The 18,606-nt window shown below is 46.6% G+C and overlaps 1 protein-coding gene across 3 annotated transcripts in view; it reads left to right on the forward strand.

The window, feature by feature from the left end:
• The window catches only part of BRD1 (bromodomain containing 1), a 76,142-nt gene that overhangs the window by 37,231 nt on the left and 20,305 nt on the right, over nt 1-18,606 (forward strand). For 2 of the 3 annotated variants that reach the window (XM_029078743.1, XM_029078744.2), the window contains exons 7-8: nt 795-1,055; nt 10,258-10,749. In XM_029078743.1, the coding sequence (XP_028934576.1) occupies nt 795-1,055; nt 10,258-10,749 (753 nt within the window). The remainder of the gene's footprint in view (nt 1-794; nt 1,056-10,257; nt 10,750-18,606) is intronic. The other variant, XM_029078745.1, reaches the window with a different exon arrangement.

Raw genomic sequence — 18,606 nt, forward strand, 5'->3', positions numbered from 1 at the left:
AGATAGAGACAGTCCCTGCCCTTTGACGGGCTTACGGTCTAATCGGGGGAGACGGACGGACGAGAACGATGGCGATAGAGTCGAGGGTATGAACATCTCATTAAAGCAATAGCAAATAAATAGAATCGAGGCGATGTACATTTCATTAACAAAATAAATAGGGTAATGAAAATATATACAGTTGAGCGGACGAGTACGGTCCCGAGGGGATGGGAAGGGAGAGGGGGAGGAGGAGAGGGAAATGGGGGGAGAAGAGGGTTTAGCTGCAGAGAGGTGAAGGGGGCGTAGAGGGAGTAGGGGGAGAAGGGGAGCTCAGTCTGGGAAGGCCTCTCGGAGGACGTGAGCTGTAAGTAGGGTTTCGAAGAGGGGAAGAGAATGAGTTTGGCGGAGGTGAGGAGGGAGGGCGTTCCGGGACCGCGGGAGGATGTGGCCCGGGGGTCGACGGCGGGATAGGCGAGAACGGGGGACGGCGAGGAGGTGGGCGGCGGAGGAGCGGAGCGTGCGGGGTGGGCGGTGGAAAGAGAGAAGGGAGGAGAGGTAGGAGGTGGCAAGGGGATGGAGAGCCTCGAAGCCTAGAGTGAGAATTTATCCACCCAGAGGGCGAGAGACTCTTTATTGAGGTGAGTAGAGAAGCGGAGACTTCGTTCCGCCCGCCTTCAGCCGCGGTGGATGGGTTGAGAGGCCCGGGTCTGGGGAAAGAAGGCAAGGGGCATTCCCCTGTTTTTGGGTGCTTGGCTGTGAAGCCCATCTCCACGTCTGGTGCTAAATTCCTTAAACCGTCTCTTTGACTTCAGTGGATCGGTTACTGAATCCCGCCAACAGAGCGCACATGACCTTGGAGGAGCAGCTGAGAGAATTGTTGGAGAAACTGGATCTCACCTGCTCAATGAAGTCCAGCGGGTCGAGAAGTAAACGGGCAAAGCTGTTAAAAAAAGAAATCGCCGTTATCCGTAACAAGTTAAGCCTACAACACAACCAGACTCCTCAGATAGAATCAGGTATCGGAAGCTTCGAAGAGGAAAGCGCCTCCTTAGAACCCGAAGGCGAAGAAGAAGGTAAGAGAGGCTATTCTGTTGGGATCCTTAAGTTGCACGTTGATTTATAAGAAGTTGTTGTGTTTTGGGGTGGGTGTGGAAGGCCGAATGAAAGGTTTAGTTCTCGCTAGGTAAAGAAGTAGTTCTGTGCAAAAATCTTTTGGAATCTGCACTCGGCAGGGGTGTGAGAACGAGCCTTCATAACGCTTTATTCTGAAAAATGTGATACTGGAGTCATCGCTCTGTAGCCGTCCCGTCTCCCCGGGGCAGAGCGGGCTAATTCGCTGAATGCAGGGTACGGCTTCTTAGTTTTCTCCTCGAGAGCACGCGTGGGAGAAACCAACCGTTGAAATAAGTAACACCTAAAAGGACAGAATCGCAGCCAGTTCTCCTCCGGTGTTCGAACGCCGTTCCCAAAGAACTTGGCGTCTCAGAGAGCTCCCGACGCGTAGTCCGACTCTGTCCTCCGACGAGGCGTGGCGGCAGAACTCGCTCCAGTCCGCCAAAAGCGGAAAGACGGGTCGCTGCGTCGTCAGGACTGATGACGACCTGGATTAATGGCGAGGTGCGTAAATGATAGGCCGTAGGAGTAATAGCATCTCTAGAGTGGCTAGAGCCTGGGCCTGGGAGTCAGTAGGTCACGGGTTCTAATCCCCACTCCGCCACGTGCCCGCTGTGTGACCTTGAGCAAGTCACTTCACTTCTCTGTGCCTGGTACCTCGTGTGTAAAATGGCGATTGAGACGGTGAGCCTCACGTGGGACGAAGACTGTGTCCAACCTGATTTGCTTGTACCCAGCCCAGCGCTTAGTAAAGTGACACACAGTAAGCGCTTAACAAATACCGTTATTATCTAAGCGCTTATTTGAGCAGAGTGCAGTACTGAGCGCTGGGAAAGAGTATAGAAGTAGGAATTAGACGTGGTCCCTCGCTCCCAATCCATGAATTTAAGTGGGGAGATGGGCTCAGTGAGAACACTGCCTTTCGATCTGTACCCTCTGGGCATTTGACATTCACCCCACCTTCAGCTCCACGGTATTTATGTCCATTTCTTTGATTTATATTAATGACCATCTCCCCCTCTAGACTATAAACTCCTGGCGGGCCCAGTAGGTGCAATGAAACCGTAAAACATCGCACCTAGATCCGTACCCTATGGGCATTTGACTTTCGCCCCACTGCACCTATGTCCATATAATAATAATGATATTTGTTAAGCGCTTGCTATGTGCCAAGCACTGTTCTTAGCACCATACCGTTTATATCATCGCCTCTCTCCCCCTGTAGACTATAAGCTCCTGGTGGGCAGGTAACGTGTCAACCAACGCAGTTGTACTCTCCGAAGCATGTTCTGCGCACAGTAAGCGCTCAGTAAATACCACTGATTGATGAAAGCAGCATAAGAGATGAGGACAGATACCCCAAAAAAACAATTACCGCTCAATTATGGAGAGTGAGATTGTGGCTTTTTTTAAAAAAATTTCACCGCCTCCCACTGTGCTCAGTTCCAGAATTGAAAAACAAAAACAGACAGTTCAGTAATGTTAAGCTATTAGTAGAAATGAGGGCAAACATGAAAATCTCAAACAGTTTCTGTAAACCTCAGACATCTGGTCATTTTGGAAATGTGACATCTACTGACAGCCTGCTCCTTTAATTAGTCCAAGATGCTGGAAAATTAGCTGGAGTGTATTTTAGCAGGCTGGAAAGAATCTAGAGACGTCCTCCAGTTTATTCGGTCGATGGTATTTATTGAGCGCTTCCTGTGTGCCGAGTCCTGTCGTGAGCGCTGGGCTACTACAGTGAAACAGAGTTGAGGGACAAGAGCCCTGCCCACAAGGAGCTTACAGTCTACAGGGCTTACAGCTTTGGGCCAGCGTGTAGAACAGTGCTTGACGCATAGTAAGCACATAACAAATACCATAAAAAAAAGGGATGCTTATATCATTAGACTCTGAGCCCCATTTGGGAAAGGGATTGTTTCTGGCCTGATTAACCTGAATATACCCCAGCGCTTAGGACAAGTCCTTCACACCTGGTAAGCGCTTACCAAATAAAGAAATAAAAATGAAAAAAAAAATGCAGCTTTTGGTTATCTTTTCTGAAGAAGCCTCAGAAGTGGCTTCACAAGTCGCCGTTGAGCGATTAACATTAATCTTTCATTCCTCTTAGATAGAGAACATTTGATTGATATTTACCATCGGAATATTATTTTCAATAAGAAAAACACCCGGGCCTTTTTGATACCCATGAAATACATTTTAAAAGTAGTCAGGCATGCTTTAAAGGCAAAGAGGCATTCTTCCTCTAGACTGTAATAATAGTAATAATAATAATGTTGGTATTTGTTAAGCGCTTACTATGTGCAGAGCACTAGTTCTAAGCGCTGGGATAGATACAGGATAATCAGTTTGTCGCACCTGAGGATCTCAATCTTAATCCCCATTTTACAGATGAGGTAACCGAGGCACAGAGAAGTGAAGTGACTTGCCCACAGTCACACAGCTGACAAGCGGTAGAGCCGGGATTCGAACGCATTGTGTGCAGGGAATGTGGCATTATTATTGTGATATTGTACTGTCTTAGTACAATGCTTTCTTTTTTTGTAATGGTATTTGTTACTGTGGGTTAGGCACTGTACTAAGCACTGAGGTAGGTATAATGTCATCAGGTTGGACACAGTCCCTGTCCCACATGGGACTCACAGTCCTAATCCCCATTTTCCAGATGAGGTCACTGAGGCCCATAGAAGTGAAATGACTTGCCCAAGGTCACACAGCAGACCCGTGTCAGAGCCTGGATGAGAACCCAGGTCCTTCTGACTAGGAGGCCCGTACCCTGTCCACTAGGCTGAGCTGCTGCTTTTGAAAGCAGGTTCAGGACTGTACGTGAGTTAAAAATAAAGGATCACCACATTTGGGTCTTGAAAAGTCTTCAGGCTTGTTTATTTACCTCAATTCAAAATACTCTACAAGATAGACATTTTGTATTTCTGGATTTTGTAGACCTCATCCTATTAAGATTTCCCATCAGGCTGCAGAGCACTGAGGAAGCCGGTGTTTTTCATCCTTGTGCGCAGGCCGTGTGTTTACCAACTCTTTTGAAATGTACTCTCCCAAGCACTTAGTACAGTGCTCTGCACACAGTAAGCGCTCAGTAAATACCATTAATTGATCTCTATCGATCTCAACCTCTTTTCAGACAGAAATCTCACCGAGTCAGGTTTTCTCTTAGAAAAGCCCGCTCCTTTGATACGTTTCTATCTCATTGGCGTAGCTTTTTCCGTTTGCCTCCCGGGGGGCACATTTTGGCCTCTTTAGAAAGAGCTTCTTGGGCAGTAGAGGTTCACAGAACCATAAAATTAAGTAGCTGGCTCCTTGGTGGGAAACCTTTTTTCCCCCCCCTTACCTCCAGCCACTTTACCTCCAGTGCCTCAGTTGCTTCATTTACCCAAAATGGGGATTCAATACCTGGGTCTCCTTCCTGCTTAAATATCTGCTATGATCATTCTGTTTTTTGAAAGCTTAATTCTGTTACTAGGGAGCGGAAACTTCAAGGGGATTTTTATTTTGCATTGGAGTTTGATTTTTCTCCAACAGCAAACCTTTTATTCCCTATGCAAGTGGTGGTTTTTCCTGTCAGTGGAGATGAAAAATTGAGAAGGAAAAAAAATAATAGAAATAGCATTTCTTGTCACTTCTGTGTAACTGAATTCTCTCAGTACTCCTGCCAGGAAAGAAATGGCTGCAGACAGACCCAAAGGCTAATGCAAAGGTGGAAAGTTTTCTGAGGGCATTGGGACTAGAAGAAGAGTTGTTTTCTGAACTATCCCGTGTCATAAAGGAAAATTATAAAATTTCTCTCAGGTCAGTCATATAGTTGGCGGTATATGAGATTTTGCAAAAATCAGGAAATTTTAGGGAAGAGAAATATTTCTTTTTGTATTTATTTTTCTCTTTTAAAAGGAGAAATAAAAATTTTTTCGTGGGACTCATTCATTTACTGAACAGCAGTATATAGGTCAGACCCCTCTCAAGGTGTTAGAGTTCACTCAGATAACATCGGTTTGATATCTTTGGTTAAATTCACTAAATAAAAATTAGCATTTGGTTTTCCGTTTCGAGAAACGGAGACATGTAATCCTGGAAAAAGGCACGGCCTAAGAAAATTAAAACGGAGACCCAAGACTTGTCGATAGCCAATATTAAATAGTGGGAGTTCAGTGCACTCACTTTCCAAACTCCAACCCTCTGAATTAGTACAGGACCCACTGGGGAAATCGAGGTAAGTTAATTTATATTAATGTCTGTCTCCCCCTCTAAGCTATAAGCTCTTTATGGGCAGGGAGCGAGTCTACCGACTAGGTCTAATTGTGCTTAGCAGAGTGGGAGTGCTCAGTCAATGCCATTAATTGATTGAAACCTAACAGTAGTAGTTGAGGTCAACTGTCCATTTTCGAAGGATGTCGTGATGAAATAGCGGGAAAGGGGGTCAGAATCTGGTTCTAATTCCCACCTCCACCCCTTGTCTGCTGGGTGACCTTGGGCAAGTCGCTTCACTTCTCTTGGTCTCAGATAACTCATTTGTAAAATGGGGATTGAGACTGCGATTGAGACCTAAGAAAATTAAAACCGAGACCCAGGACTTGTCATCCCCCCCGGTGCTTAATACAGTGCCTGCACAGAAAGTGCTTAATAGATACCACGATTATTATTATTCTTGCAGCCCGCTCCAGAATTCGGAGTTGATGAGCAGAGCCGCTCAAACCCCACCAGTTTGTATCTCTTTTTTTCATGATTTTCTCAAGGTGTTAGTGTTTGATCTGAGGAGAGAACTGAGATGCTTCACAATGGGAATGCTAAGTTTTTTTTAAAATTAAACCAAATGGTCTTGTTTCATTTTGAGTTTATTAGAACCCTCATAGCCAAAGCAGAAATGGATTAATGCAGAACTAGACTTGCATTTATTCTGCCAAACTCTTGGGCGAAACAGCTTTTTTAATACTCAAATTATTATTTCTATTAGTAATAATAATAATAGAATTTAAACGCTTACTATGTGCCAGGCACTTTACTTAGCAGTAGGGTGGATACAGGCAAATTGAGTTGAGCACAGTCCCTGTCTAATGTGGGGCTCATCCCCATGTCAATCCCCATTTTACAGATGAGGGAACTGAGGCCCAGTGAAGTAATTTGCCCAAGGTTACAGCAGACAAGTGGTGGATCTGGGATTAGAACCCATGACCTTCTGACTTCCAGGCTCATGCTCTATCCACTATGCCATGATATTTCTTAATGAGTTTTAAAACCTAAAGAAGAAAAAGCAAAATGGAAAATTCTCTGGAGTGTGCACCCACACCCCTCCCTAAATTGGGGGTGAAAATGGGTCCCTTTAATGGGAGGTTTCAGTTTTAAATTGAAATACACTTTGGAATGCAGTTTTGGAGTTTCCTTGAAGATTATAGTAGGTGTTAGACCTGAAGTCACAATCCAGAAAGGAACAACATTTTAGGTCAGTGCGCTTAAACAACCTGCACTGTTTATCGAGCACTTACTCTGACCAGAGCACAGTATTAATTTCTTGGGAAAACATGCAGAGTTAAAAATGGTCTTGTTGTATGCTCTTGAGTTGTCTCCGACCCACAGAGAGTTAAAGAATACCATGTTATTATTATTATTATTGTTACCATTATTGTGATGATGATTATTAATGCAAATGCCTTGAATGCCAAACTGGGGTAGATGGAAGATCAACAGGCCTAGCGGCAAAGCCCGGGCTTGGGAGTCAGAGGTTGTCAGAGGGTTCTAATCCCGGCTCCGACACTTGTCGTCGTGACCTTGGGCAAGTCACTTCACTTTTCTGTGGCGCAGTTCCCTCTTGGGGATTGAGACTGCGAGCCTGGGCCGAGCCTCTTTCCACCAGGCCACACTGCTTCTCAAGTTAGACACGATTCAAATTTACAATCCAGTGGGGAAGACAGGGGCTAAAATAAATGAATAGGAGTCACAAAAACACTAAAGCCTTATGTAAAAGCACAAGTAGCTCTTGTTTATATAATAACACTGGAATTCTTCATTGAGGAACAACCGAAATTGTCCCATCTGCTCTTTCTAATGGTTCGTCATATCTGCGTTTAAATAGGCTTACTTTAGGCACTGGGCAAATGTATCCCGATACAGAGAAGCAGCGGGGCCTAGTGGAAAGAGCCCGGGCCCAGATGTCAGAGGGTCTGGAATCTGATCCTGGCTCTGCCATGGACCTATGATGGAGCCTAGGGCAAGTCACTTCACTTCTCTGTGCTTCTGTTGCCTCATCTGCACAAAATGGGGATTCAGTACCTGTTCTCCCCCCTACTTGGTCTGTGATTCCCATGTGGGACCTGACTATCTTGTAATAATGATAATAATAGTAATGGTGCACATAGGAAGCGCTTAACAAATACCATTATTATTATTAGTTGAGTGCTTGCTGAGTGTCAAGCACTCTTCTAAGCTCTGGGGTAGACACAAGCTAATTAGGTTGGACACAGTCCCCGTCCCACAAGGGCTCACAGTCTCAATCCCTGGAACGGAGGCCCAGAAAAGTGAAGTGACTTGCCCGCGGTCACACAGCAGACAAGTGATGGAGCTGGGATTAGAACTCAGGTCCCAGACCCGTGCTCTATCTACTGGGCCACACTACTCCTTTCCAGGGCCTAGTAAAGTGTTTGGCGCCTAGTAAGCACTTCCCAAATATCACAATTATTATTTATGTGCACATGGGATTGCCCACTCTCTTAAACCCACACCCACATTCTGTTTATGCAAGCATGTTTTACTAAATCACTTACTAGCTCAAACACCAATGGAAAACTGTGCTGTGAATTGACCTGAAAAACAAGCAGACTAACAAAGTTTTCAAGACTCTGAGTATTAAAAAAAAATTTGGACGACTGACTTAGTGTCCCTCTCGAAGGCCAGGAAATCGATGCACTTCTGGAATGTCATTTTGAAAAATGCTCATGGTTTTCAGAGCTGCCTTTTCTATAGCATTTGACTGGAGAGTAGATATGGTGTAAAATCACAACCTCTCTCGTCGACCTCGTTTCTTTTTTGGAAGATGGTTCAAATATAGTACTTGGATGCGCCCAAATGTTAGTTTGTTTTTTAACTCAAATGACTTCACAATATAGTATTTGAGAATGTTTTGCAAGTCCCTGTCTTCAGGATTTGCCCTCAAAAGTTTCTAAGTGAACACACTATTTCATTCTCATTGTGGAGAACAAAAATAACTCTCATTTTACAGCAACCAGCACCTTTCAAAATAAAAACGGTATATTAAGGATGTACTGTTTGCCAAACACTTTCCTGTGCTGTGGATTAGATACCAGGTAATCAGTTTGGACAGTCTCCGTCCTATGTGGAATTCACATTTTTAAGTTGGAGGGAGGAGGATAGAATCCCCATTTTACAGATGAGGATAGAGAGGCCCAAAAAAGTGGAATTATACGCCCAGCGTCCCACAGAAGACTGGCGGCGGGGCTGGGATTAGAACCCAGAACCTCTGATTCCCAGCCCATGCTGCTCTCTAGCTAAATTCCTCTTTACTAGCCAGCCCTACTTCTACTGGTCTCTGGTTCTCTTGGAGGGAGCGTTCCTTTGTGCAGTTGGTCCAAGTTAACGTTGTCATGTAAAAAAAAAAAAATACTGAGCTTGAAAAGCGCATTTAGTAAAGAAAACCCTTGAGAAGGAGATGTATGTAAATGTGTTGGAAATTGGTTTTTGGAGAGAGTAGGAGATGGAATGGAGTGATTCGTCAGTTAAATGACGAAAGCATCGTGGAGAAATGCGATTGTTATGTCATTGAAAGTATATTTCTTACCCCGTGACTAACACTTTAGTTTGTAAATGGTTTAATAACTTTTACTCTTGAGGGGACTAGGTATTGTTGACCTTTAGACGGTCTCTAGTTGGGTGAATGGAATTTTCCCATTTTCCCTAAAATTCAACCAAAAGCACTGGCCACACTTTGCTCCATGTGGTTGGGTCAAGTGCAGCCTTATTGCCTGCTTTTTTTGGTCATTTGTAGCAAAGTGTTAGGAAAGAGTTCTTTATGACCATCCTTATCATAACAATAATAATAATAATAATGGTATTTAAGGATTTACTTTGTGCCAAACACTGTTCTAAGCTCTTGGGGTGATAGAAGATAATTAGGTCCCTCATGGGGTAGTGTGAGTAAGGGGGAGAACAGATTTCAAATTCCCATTTTATTGGTGAGATATCTGAGACACAGAAAACTTAATTGACTTGCCCAAGGTCACACAGCAGACAAATGGTGGAGCAGGGATTAGAACCCAGGTCCTCTGACTCCCAGGCCTGTGCTCTTTCCACCAGGCCACATTGCTTCTCTCTTTATTTTTTTTTGTTGTTGAAAAGGTTTTGTTTTTCCCTGTGCCATAATAGTACACTGAGAGATTGTTTTTTTCCCTCTGTGTGTGTGTGTGTGAGACCCTTGAGGAATGGAAACAGTGAATTGGTGGTCCTAATATTTAAAAATCTTCAAGAAAATTTCAGGGAAGCACCGGCCAGTAGTTTCAAAAGTAAAGGGAGAAACCACTGTCGCAGACGCTTTAATTGTTACTTATGCGAAGTAGACATTGCGATCGTCCCTTCAGTTGGCCGATCCTCTCTCGGGTCACGGGTCAAAGACGGGAAAAAAAGAAAACGTAAACTTAAGTTCGTTCATTCGGTCGTGTTTATTGAGCGCTTAGCGTGTTGACTTAAATGTGTTCAGAACTTTTTCTCCCTACAGGTAAGCGGAGTATTCAGTAATGAAAGTTCCTCGAATTTTAGCGGCATGTCTTGGTGGCATATGTGCAATAATCTTTCGTGATTTTCTTTTACAGAAACTAATTTTTATAAACGTGGGGATTTTGGACGTAGGTTGCCAGAGTCCCGTCAGTCGGTCCTTTGCACCGAGGGCTAAGGGGCCCAACGGGTGCCCGTCCTAACGTCCGCTTTCAGCCGGTCTATTCCGTCCACGTTCTAATCAGAGGATAAATTTAGACACGACTAACTAGGCGAGCTTGTGGTCAGCCAAGGGTTTTTGTATTTTTCAAAGTTGTGGTTTGCTTCATTGATTGCGCTGCTCTCTTTTGGCGGACGTCACATTTGTAGTAAGTTTTCTAAGAGATTTTATCATCAGCTTTCAAAAAATCAACATTGTATTTATAATTTTTTCAGGAGATAAATCTCCCCCTAAACTTGAACCATCAGATGCCTCACCTCTTCCTTCAAACTCAGAGACTAATTCAGAACCACCAACCCTCAAACCAGTAGAACTCAATCCAGAGCAGAGTAAACTATTCAAAAGAGTAACATTTGATAATGAATTATATAGCACTTCCATTCAGAAAGAAATGGTTAATGGACACCCTCCAGAACACATTCTGGACAGTAATCTCAATGAGTCGGCAGTTTCTGCAGGCGCTGAGTCATCAAGGGATGTAAACAGACGTACATCTGTTCTCTTCTGCAAATCGAAAAGTGTAAGCCCCCCAAAGTCTGCCAAGAACTCTGAAACCCAGCCAACTTCTCCACAGCTAGGGACCAAAACCTTTTTGTCTGTAGTCCTTCCAAGGTTGGAGACACTTCTGCAGCCACGGAAAAGGTCAAGGAGTGCTTGTGGAGATGCTGAAGTGGATGATGACTCGCCCGGAAAACGCCTGGATACAGGTAAATGCTGAGGGGATTCGCCGTCGTACCGAGAGGGCCGCAGCGGGGTCCGGGGAGCGCGGCGAAACGGCCCGGTGTCCGCGCTGCCGTCGTCGTGTCTTCCCGAGCTCGCCGTGGTTTCGGGGAAGCGGCGGCTTTTTGGGCCGGCCGTCGGGACGGAGGAATGGGCGTGCGCGTTTCGTGGGTGGCGCTTTCTTCGTCCCCCGCCCCGGTCCTCGGGGCGAAAACCTACATGGTGCTCTCATCTAAGACTCGCACCCGTTTCCGATGAGCGCCTGGTGGATTTCCAGAAACGGCAGGGGCGGGAAGATGAATCCTCTTCCGAAGCCTCTGGTAAATAAATCTCTGGCCGACTAGGTTTCGCAGATTGGATGTAGTCTCCCGATAATAATCACTGCCCTTGCTTGTCCCAAGTCCTCTTTTTTTATTCTTTTTTAACTTTCCTGGCGGGGCCGTTGTGAACGGTCGCCTGGGTGACAGACAACAGCTCAGTGTTGCCGTCTCTTGAAATGTTTTCAGAGCTGGTGGCGCGTGGTTTCTCCCCACCAGACCACCCACGTGGAAGACGAGGAATCCCATTGTGAGCGGGGAACGTGCCTGCCGATTCTTTTGTATTTCCCTCTCCCGAGCGCTAAGTCCAGTGCTCCGCACGCAGTAAGCGCCCAATAAATACCGCCGATGGATCGATCGTGCCGCTTATTGGTCGCCCCGGCCCCTCCAGAAGCGGAGAACTTTTATCGAGAACCGTACCGGGCCCCCGCGAAGGAACGTGGCGCTAAAGTACTTTTCCCCATTACTCGATCGTTGCCCGTGAGCGGACCAAATGGTTCAAAGGAATAGGTAGCAGAACGAACAGATGGACCGGGGAAATTAAGCAATGACCAGTTGCAGATCGGAACCGCAAGCTCGGTGGGACCCGTCCGACTCGGATGGCTCTCGGGGCTTTGAGGATGGGACCCACTCTTGGCTTGGCAGTGAGACTCAGGAATTTGGCGGGGTTTAGTCCCGGGGGGGGGAGGGGGACGGGCTTCTGAGAGAGTGAACGAAAAGATTGCCCCAAGACTCCAAAATGGGGCCGGGGGTGTATGAGGATAATGAAGTAATACTAAGAGTGATACTCAAGTGCTTACTATGTGCCAAGCACCGTACAAGACGTTGGAGTAGATCCTCAGGTCGTCGGGTCCCGCACGGGCCTCACAGTCTAATGAGAAGGGAGGACTCGTATTTGAATCTCCATTTTGCGGATGAGGGAGCTGAGGCTCAGAGAATCAAAGTGACTTACCCAAGGTCTCACAGCAGACAAACAGGGGAGCTGGGATTGGAACCCACTAGGCCACGTTGCTTCCAAGCATACTTCTGGGAGTAGCGTGGGCCATTATCCAAAGGATTAAAATGCTGTCCTTTGCAAGTCACTGCTAAGGATCCTGAAAATTCATCCCTCCCCGCTCCGTTTCATTTATTTATTTATTTTCTGTTTGCTTCAGACAAAACGATGTCCTTTGTTTGCACATATGAGAGAGAGAATGTCGGTAACCCCAAAACGCCTTCGCTAGCTTTTCTTGGAGACCTTTCACTTGGGAAAGGAATACTGACTTTGGGCTTAAACCTATCATTGTAGCGAATTTGGTAAAGAGGTCGCAGGTGCTACAGTTGCTTCCAAACTGCAGAGGGAAATAAATGAGTCTCCCCTGTTTTTCCCTGGTCTCTATTTTGGAAAAAAAAAACACCCAAAACCCAAAAAACTAAGACCTAGGAAATATACTAACTGGGTTAAACGACTAAGCGACACGTACTGTTACCAGTTGAAACTAAACGATCAACGAACAGTCGTTAAAAGTCATTCATAAATCCCAAATGAATGGGATTTATTCAGCGTTTCTTGTGTGCAGGGCACTGTACTTACTAAGTGCTCGGAAGAGTCCAGCCCAACGGAGTTGGTAGACACATCTCCAGCTCACAGTGCAATTCAATCATAATTACATCGGCGGCTTGAGGGAATTTTTTCTTACTTACTGCCAAAATACCCTGGCTCAGACTCCATCTATGATGTTTTGGGGCCCGTCCGGTTATCTCCGTCACTCCCCGTACCAGGAAAGTGAGCGGTGGTCTTATTTCTGCGTGCTTCTTTTTCCATTTTGGGAAGTTAGCATCGGTGCCGATTTATCAGTAAAAGGACTCTGCAAAATATTTCAGAAGACAGACTTAGGGCAGCGTCCATTTGCGTCTGGTTGACCCTTCGTTATTAGTTCTCTAAGACTTCCGGAGGACGTTAGGTTTTTGGGGCTGCCCCTTTTGAAGGGCTTGGGCCACTGAAAGCGATGGGTCTTCCCAGAAGCGAATGAAGGTTCGCCTTCCTCTCTCACTTTTGGTGGTAGCCAAATCACTTCGCCAAAGTCAGGTTCCTTTTGAGAGCATCAAAACCAATCTCTTGGCTCTTCATCCTAAACTGCCTTGTCCCCTCGCTCCAAATCAGCTGTTTAATTCCAGAAGCAGCTGGGTATGTGCGTAAGATTTTAGGTATCCTCTGAGACTTTTTTTTTGGGCAAAACATTAAGGGATTCATAATAAAAGGTAGCTCTTAGTCTAGGAAATGATCACCCAAATAGGTGTACGTTCAAGCCTAAGAAATCAGGGCCAGTTTGGAAAATCTGAAAAAGGACAGTCCTCAAAGCGTCAAATCCCTGAGTTTTCCAGGGTCTCTTTTCTTCCAACAACTTCCGACTTTCCTCACCATCTCCTCGCTGTCTCCCCCAACCATTTCATTTACCTCTCTCTTTCCCATCTTGATCTCCCCTACGCCCTCCACCTCAGTTTCCTCCTTTCTCCCTCCCTCCCCCTCGGCCCCACAGGCCCAGCTCGGTGGAGGCGGCAGGGAAATGGGCAGTCACCTTCCTAATAACAATAATTGTGGTATTTGTGAAGCACTTAGTTTGTGCCGAGCACTGTTCTAAACACCGGGGTGGATACAAGGTAATCAGATGCGGCACAGCCCTTGTCCCTATGGGGCTCCCTGTTTTAATCCTCATTTTACAGATGAGGGAACTGAGGCACGGAGAAGCAACTTGCCCAAGCTCACACAGCAGACCTGTGGCGGAGATGGGATTGGAACCCACTTCTTCTGACTCCCAGGGCCAGGCTCTTTCCGCTTGACCACACCGCTTTCTGCTCCACGCGGTCTTGTGTTTCCCCCTCTTCTTCGTTTCTTCAGGAGAGGCAGCGTCAGTCCCGAGCCTTTGGGCGGGTCGGTGCCTTTGGCTTCCGAGGGTGCAGGCCGGGGCCGGTCTAGAGGGTGAGTCACTAGACCACCACAGGTTTTGCTTACCCCCGGGGGAGCGGAGGGACCTAGAAGATGAAGGCGGGAGGGGCACTTGGCTGCCTTCCGAGCAAGAATCTGGCTGCAGTGGCCCCAGGGAGCCAGGAAATCCACGGGGAGGGAGAGAGAAGTGGCTCTCTGTGGGTCCCTCCCCCTCTCCCACCCCTACTGCGGGCTTTCTAGGCCAGTAGCCAAAAACGGAGCAGAAAACAGAGTCTCTGGTGACGCGTGCTCTCGCACTTAGGAAGCTGACCTGTAGCACCCCCGCGATGGGATCCTGAGGGGGAAGCGCTGGAGGGAAGCCCTTTCCAGCATCTGCTCACTTCTATCCGCAGGCCGGGGGTGAGGGGGCGGTCGGCGGACAGGTGGGCACCATCCACGTCCGCCCAGAACCGCGGGCAGAGAGGCCTGGGGGACAGGGCGACTGTCTTCCACGCATCCTTCTGTGGGGACGGACTGGTGGACCTCTTCAGAGTTCTCGGAATTATTAGTACGAGCCCCTCGATAGGTGTAATAGTAAGTGGGATTCCATTTAGTCCATCTGAAGAGGGAGGAAAAAACAATGAATTTAGCATGATGTTTCCGCCTTAGACGACTGGTGTTTCTTTCTTAATGGAATCCAAAGGGCTGTCGGTTTTGCTTTTTTACTCTCAAGGATCCAGGTAAGACCTATGTCCCAGCAGCAGGGAAAAACCCAAACATTTCCAGCTGTAGTCTGTCACGACAGGGTGTGTGGCCTTTCAGAAATGGCCGAATGGCGGGGGGCTGGTCTCAAGGTCATCTTGTCGTGAATGTGCTCCTGAAATTTTCCTTTTGCAGTGGAAATTTGAGTCTGTTGCTAAATGAATTCCCTATTCTCCCCTTGTCAGTTGTTCACACGGTAGGAGTCTACTTAGTAATAATAATAATAATAATGTATTTGGTAAGTGCTTACTGTGTGCTAAGCAGTGTTCTAAGCACAGGGAGAGAGATACAAGGTAATCAGATTGTCCCACATGGGGCTCACGGTCTTAATCCCCATTTTACAGATGATGGAACTGAGGCACAGAGAAGTTAAGTGACTTGCCCAAAGTCATACAGCTGATAAGTGGCAGAGCCGGGATTAGAATTCACGACCTCTGACTCCCAAGCCCTTGCTCTTTCCAATAAGCTGTGCTGCTTCTCGTAGATAATTATGCTACTATGCATTTACTATGTGCCAAACACTGTTCTAAGCACTGAGGTAGGTACAGGTTAAGTTGGACACACAGTCCCTGTCCCACATGGGGATCACTGTCTGAATCCCCATTTTCCAGATGAGGTAACTGAGGCCCAGGGAAGTTAAATGACTTGCCTAAGGTCACACAGCAGAAATCTGGGGGAGCAGGATTAGAACCCAGGTCCTTCTGACTCCCAGGCCCATGCTCCATCCCCTAAGCCACGGAGGTGATGCATATGGGTTTTAATTTAATAATCTCGGGTAACACAGCTGTTGTATTCTGGTGCCTGCTCAAGTTTTTCCTTTCTTAAGGCTGGGGGTCTCATGTCGGGTGCCTTGTTTTCCCAGGGAAGAGTGCTCAGCGGCACACTAGAATCGGCCAGGCCTTAAAATCCGCCCAGTCTTTTCTATAAACCGTCTGCATGTATCAAGTGTCCTTGGGCCGCAGACTGACTTTTTAGCATCTAGCCGACACCCAGATATTCAAAATGCCCCCGGCCCGTTCTGTGCCAACTATCACGTGCATATTGGCCCTCCGACCTCTGCCGGTGTCCTTGAACTGAGCAGTTCAAAGCCGCCTTTGAGTCCGAGGAGGAAATAGAGCCTGTGGTTCTTAAAGGTTCGATCTGTCGTCCCCCCAAATGGGGATTCCTTCCTTCACCTCTTCAGACGCCTCTAAAACAATCCTTAAACATGATATTCTGGGTGACCCCTCGAGTTCCCATTTCTCTCTGACACATTACTAGAACAGTTTTGTAGTCTTAGAGTGGTTCTGATGAGGTTTTGCAGGAACTCGGATTCACTTGAGAGGATCTATCACCTGGAAGTGTCCAGAGACAGAGTTGTGTGGTTTTTTTTTCCTTGGTTTTTTTTTTTTTTGGGTACCACTTTGATCCTGACTGAAATGGAGATTTCTGCTTTCTTATTCCAGAATGCCAATAGATTTCAGTGGATGCAGGATGAATTCCTAAGCACTTCTCCCGAAACAGATCCTTAAAATTGAAGTTTTCACGATCCGACACTTTGCCGAGAGCGATAGTAACGTTTCCGCTAGACCCCAGTTCCGTCGCTCAGGAACTCAAGAGAGTCGGTCATTTTTGTCCGTTAACGCAACACCGAGCGTTCGCCGCTGGGCCCCTTGGTCCAGGCCAAGGTTGGCCAACGATCGGTTTCTGGCAACGGTTCATGGCCTCACCTGCACACCCGCTTCCGTCCTTCAAGCATCGGACAGTCTTGGGCCCACTGGCCCCGGGCCCCCGGAGGACTCGGAATTATTTTGAACCTGGCCGCCAAGTTCAAAGATCTGCCATTGCGCTCTGAGCTGCGGGATGGCCTTCCGGGCCTGCCACCATTTTGGGCGGTTAGATTTTTCTCAAACGCACTCCGAGACTCGCCCGCGCATCGCAACACCAGATCCCATCCCTGGCTCTTGGGGTGCTCTGAAAGTTGTTGGGGGAGGGGGCAGCGGGTTTGGCCTAATAACAGTGGTTTTGTTAAAGTGTTTACTACATGCCTGGCGCTGAACTAGGCAGCGGACACGGTCCCTGTCCCACGTGGGGCTCACGGTCTCAATCCCCATTTGACAGATGAGGGAACAGGAACAGAGAAGTGAAGTGACTTGCCCACGGTCACCCAGAACACAAGTGGCGGAGCCAGGATTAGAACGCATGACCTTCTAACTCCTAGGCCCGTGCTCTATCCGCTACGCCTCCTTAAGACGCTAGTAACTCTGGAGGGGGAGAGAGACGCACGGAAGAGAAGCGGTGTAAAAGCTCTAGTGGAAGCTATTCACCGGAAGGAGGTTAGCTCAATCCCAAAGCCCCATTCTTGATGGACGCCCAGCTTCGTGAAGGTTGTATTGTGTTCTCGTGTAACATTTTCTTGCTCTGTATAAATCCTCAGGCTCCTTTTATTCAGTGTTCAGTTGGAGCTTTCCCTGTCTCTGTCTCGCTTTCTCTCCTCTCTCTCTTTTAAGCTTCTCCCTCCTTTGAGGCTCTTGTGAAGTAGCTGTATCTCTCTGTGTAAAGATGTGTTTGTGTATGCGTTCCGAGTCTAAGGACGCAGAATGGCCGATTGCTCTCTTTTTCCTGTCAGTCAGACTAAATGGCTTTTTCACTGTTTTCCAGGTTCTCATGTTAACTAATATGCCGGGTATTTGTCTCTTTGGATCCTAATTATTTTCTATTATCCTCAACCTGGACTGGAATTCTATTAACTGACCATTTTGGGACGCAGAAAGACCATTGCATTGCAAGTAATTATTTTGGATCATGTCGGAGACACCAGCCATCCTTAAAACCAAAACCAAACCCATGAACACTGTCGGAGGAACTCTTTGCCATATATGAACCCATGCTCTTCATTCCGTACATTTTCCCATCTCTGTAAGTTAAAGTCATACATCTTGCGGTTTTACGTGACATTGGTCCGATTCTTCTCCCCTCCCTCCCCACTTTATTTTTTATTTTTTTGCCAATTCCCGAAGCTCTAAAGTCATCACTTGTTTTTTGTTTTTTTGAAGGGCTGACTGGGAATGTTTCCATCAGCCCATCCAAATTTTCCTGCAATTTCACATTATAAATGATGGAGATCAAGAACGTTCAACCTAGTTTTGACTGGACAACAAATTTAATGAAATTGGGCGCACACACACACACACACACACACACACACACACACACACAAAAAGAAAGCAAAAGAGATGATTTTCTGACAAGATCTCAATTGGGCATGCAGCCTGAATTCCCCAGGTCAGATCGCAGGCAGTAATTCTCTCATTTTTTATGGAGGCAGTATTCATTTATTCATTCATTCATTCATTCAATAGTATTTATTGAGCGCTTACTATGTGCAGAGCACTGTACTAAGTGCTTGGAATGTACAATTCGGCAACAGAGACAGTCCCTGCCATTTGACGGGCTTACAGTCTAATCGGGGGAGACAGGCAGGCAAGAACAATGGCAATAAATAGAGTCAAGGGGAAGAACATCTCATAAAAACAATGGCAAATAAATAGAATCAGGGCGAGAGAGGAATTCCAGTAGTGGAATTAAAAAAAAAAAAAGAAAAATTGGATAATAATTCGAGAGAGACTCACCTCTCAGTACCAGCAGGTATATCTAGTACCTCTCATGCTTTTGTATGATGAAGCTTAAAACGAATGCCCTGCCGCATGGAGGTAGGATTAAAGTGAGAGAATCGGTTGCAAGTGACAGGTCACTCTCCAGTATTCACGCGTCAAGCTAAACTTGGAGTGTTCTGATGTGCAATTTGGTCGCTTTTCTTCCCCAAATTCAGCAGTCATAAGTCATTGGAAGCCAACCAGAGGGACACATCTCTGTTCTCC

The sequence above is a fragment of the Ornithorhynchus anatinus genome, chromosome 14 (genome assembly GCF_004115215.2).
Source record: "Ornithorhynchus anatinus isolate Pmale09 chromosome 14, mOrnAna1.pri.v4, whole genome shotgun sequence".
In the NCBI taxonomy this organism is placed as follows: Eukaryota; Metazoa; Chordata; class Mammalia; order Monotremata; family Ornithorhynchidae; genus Ornithorhynchus; species Ornithorhynchus anatinus.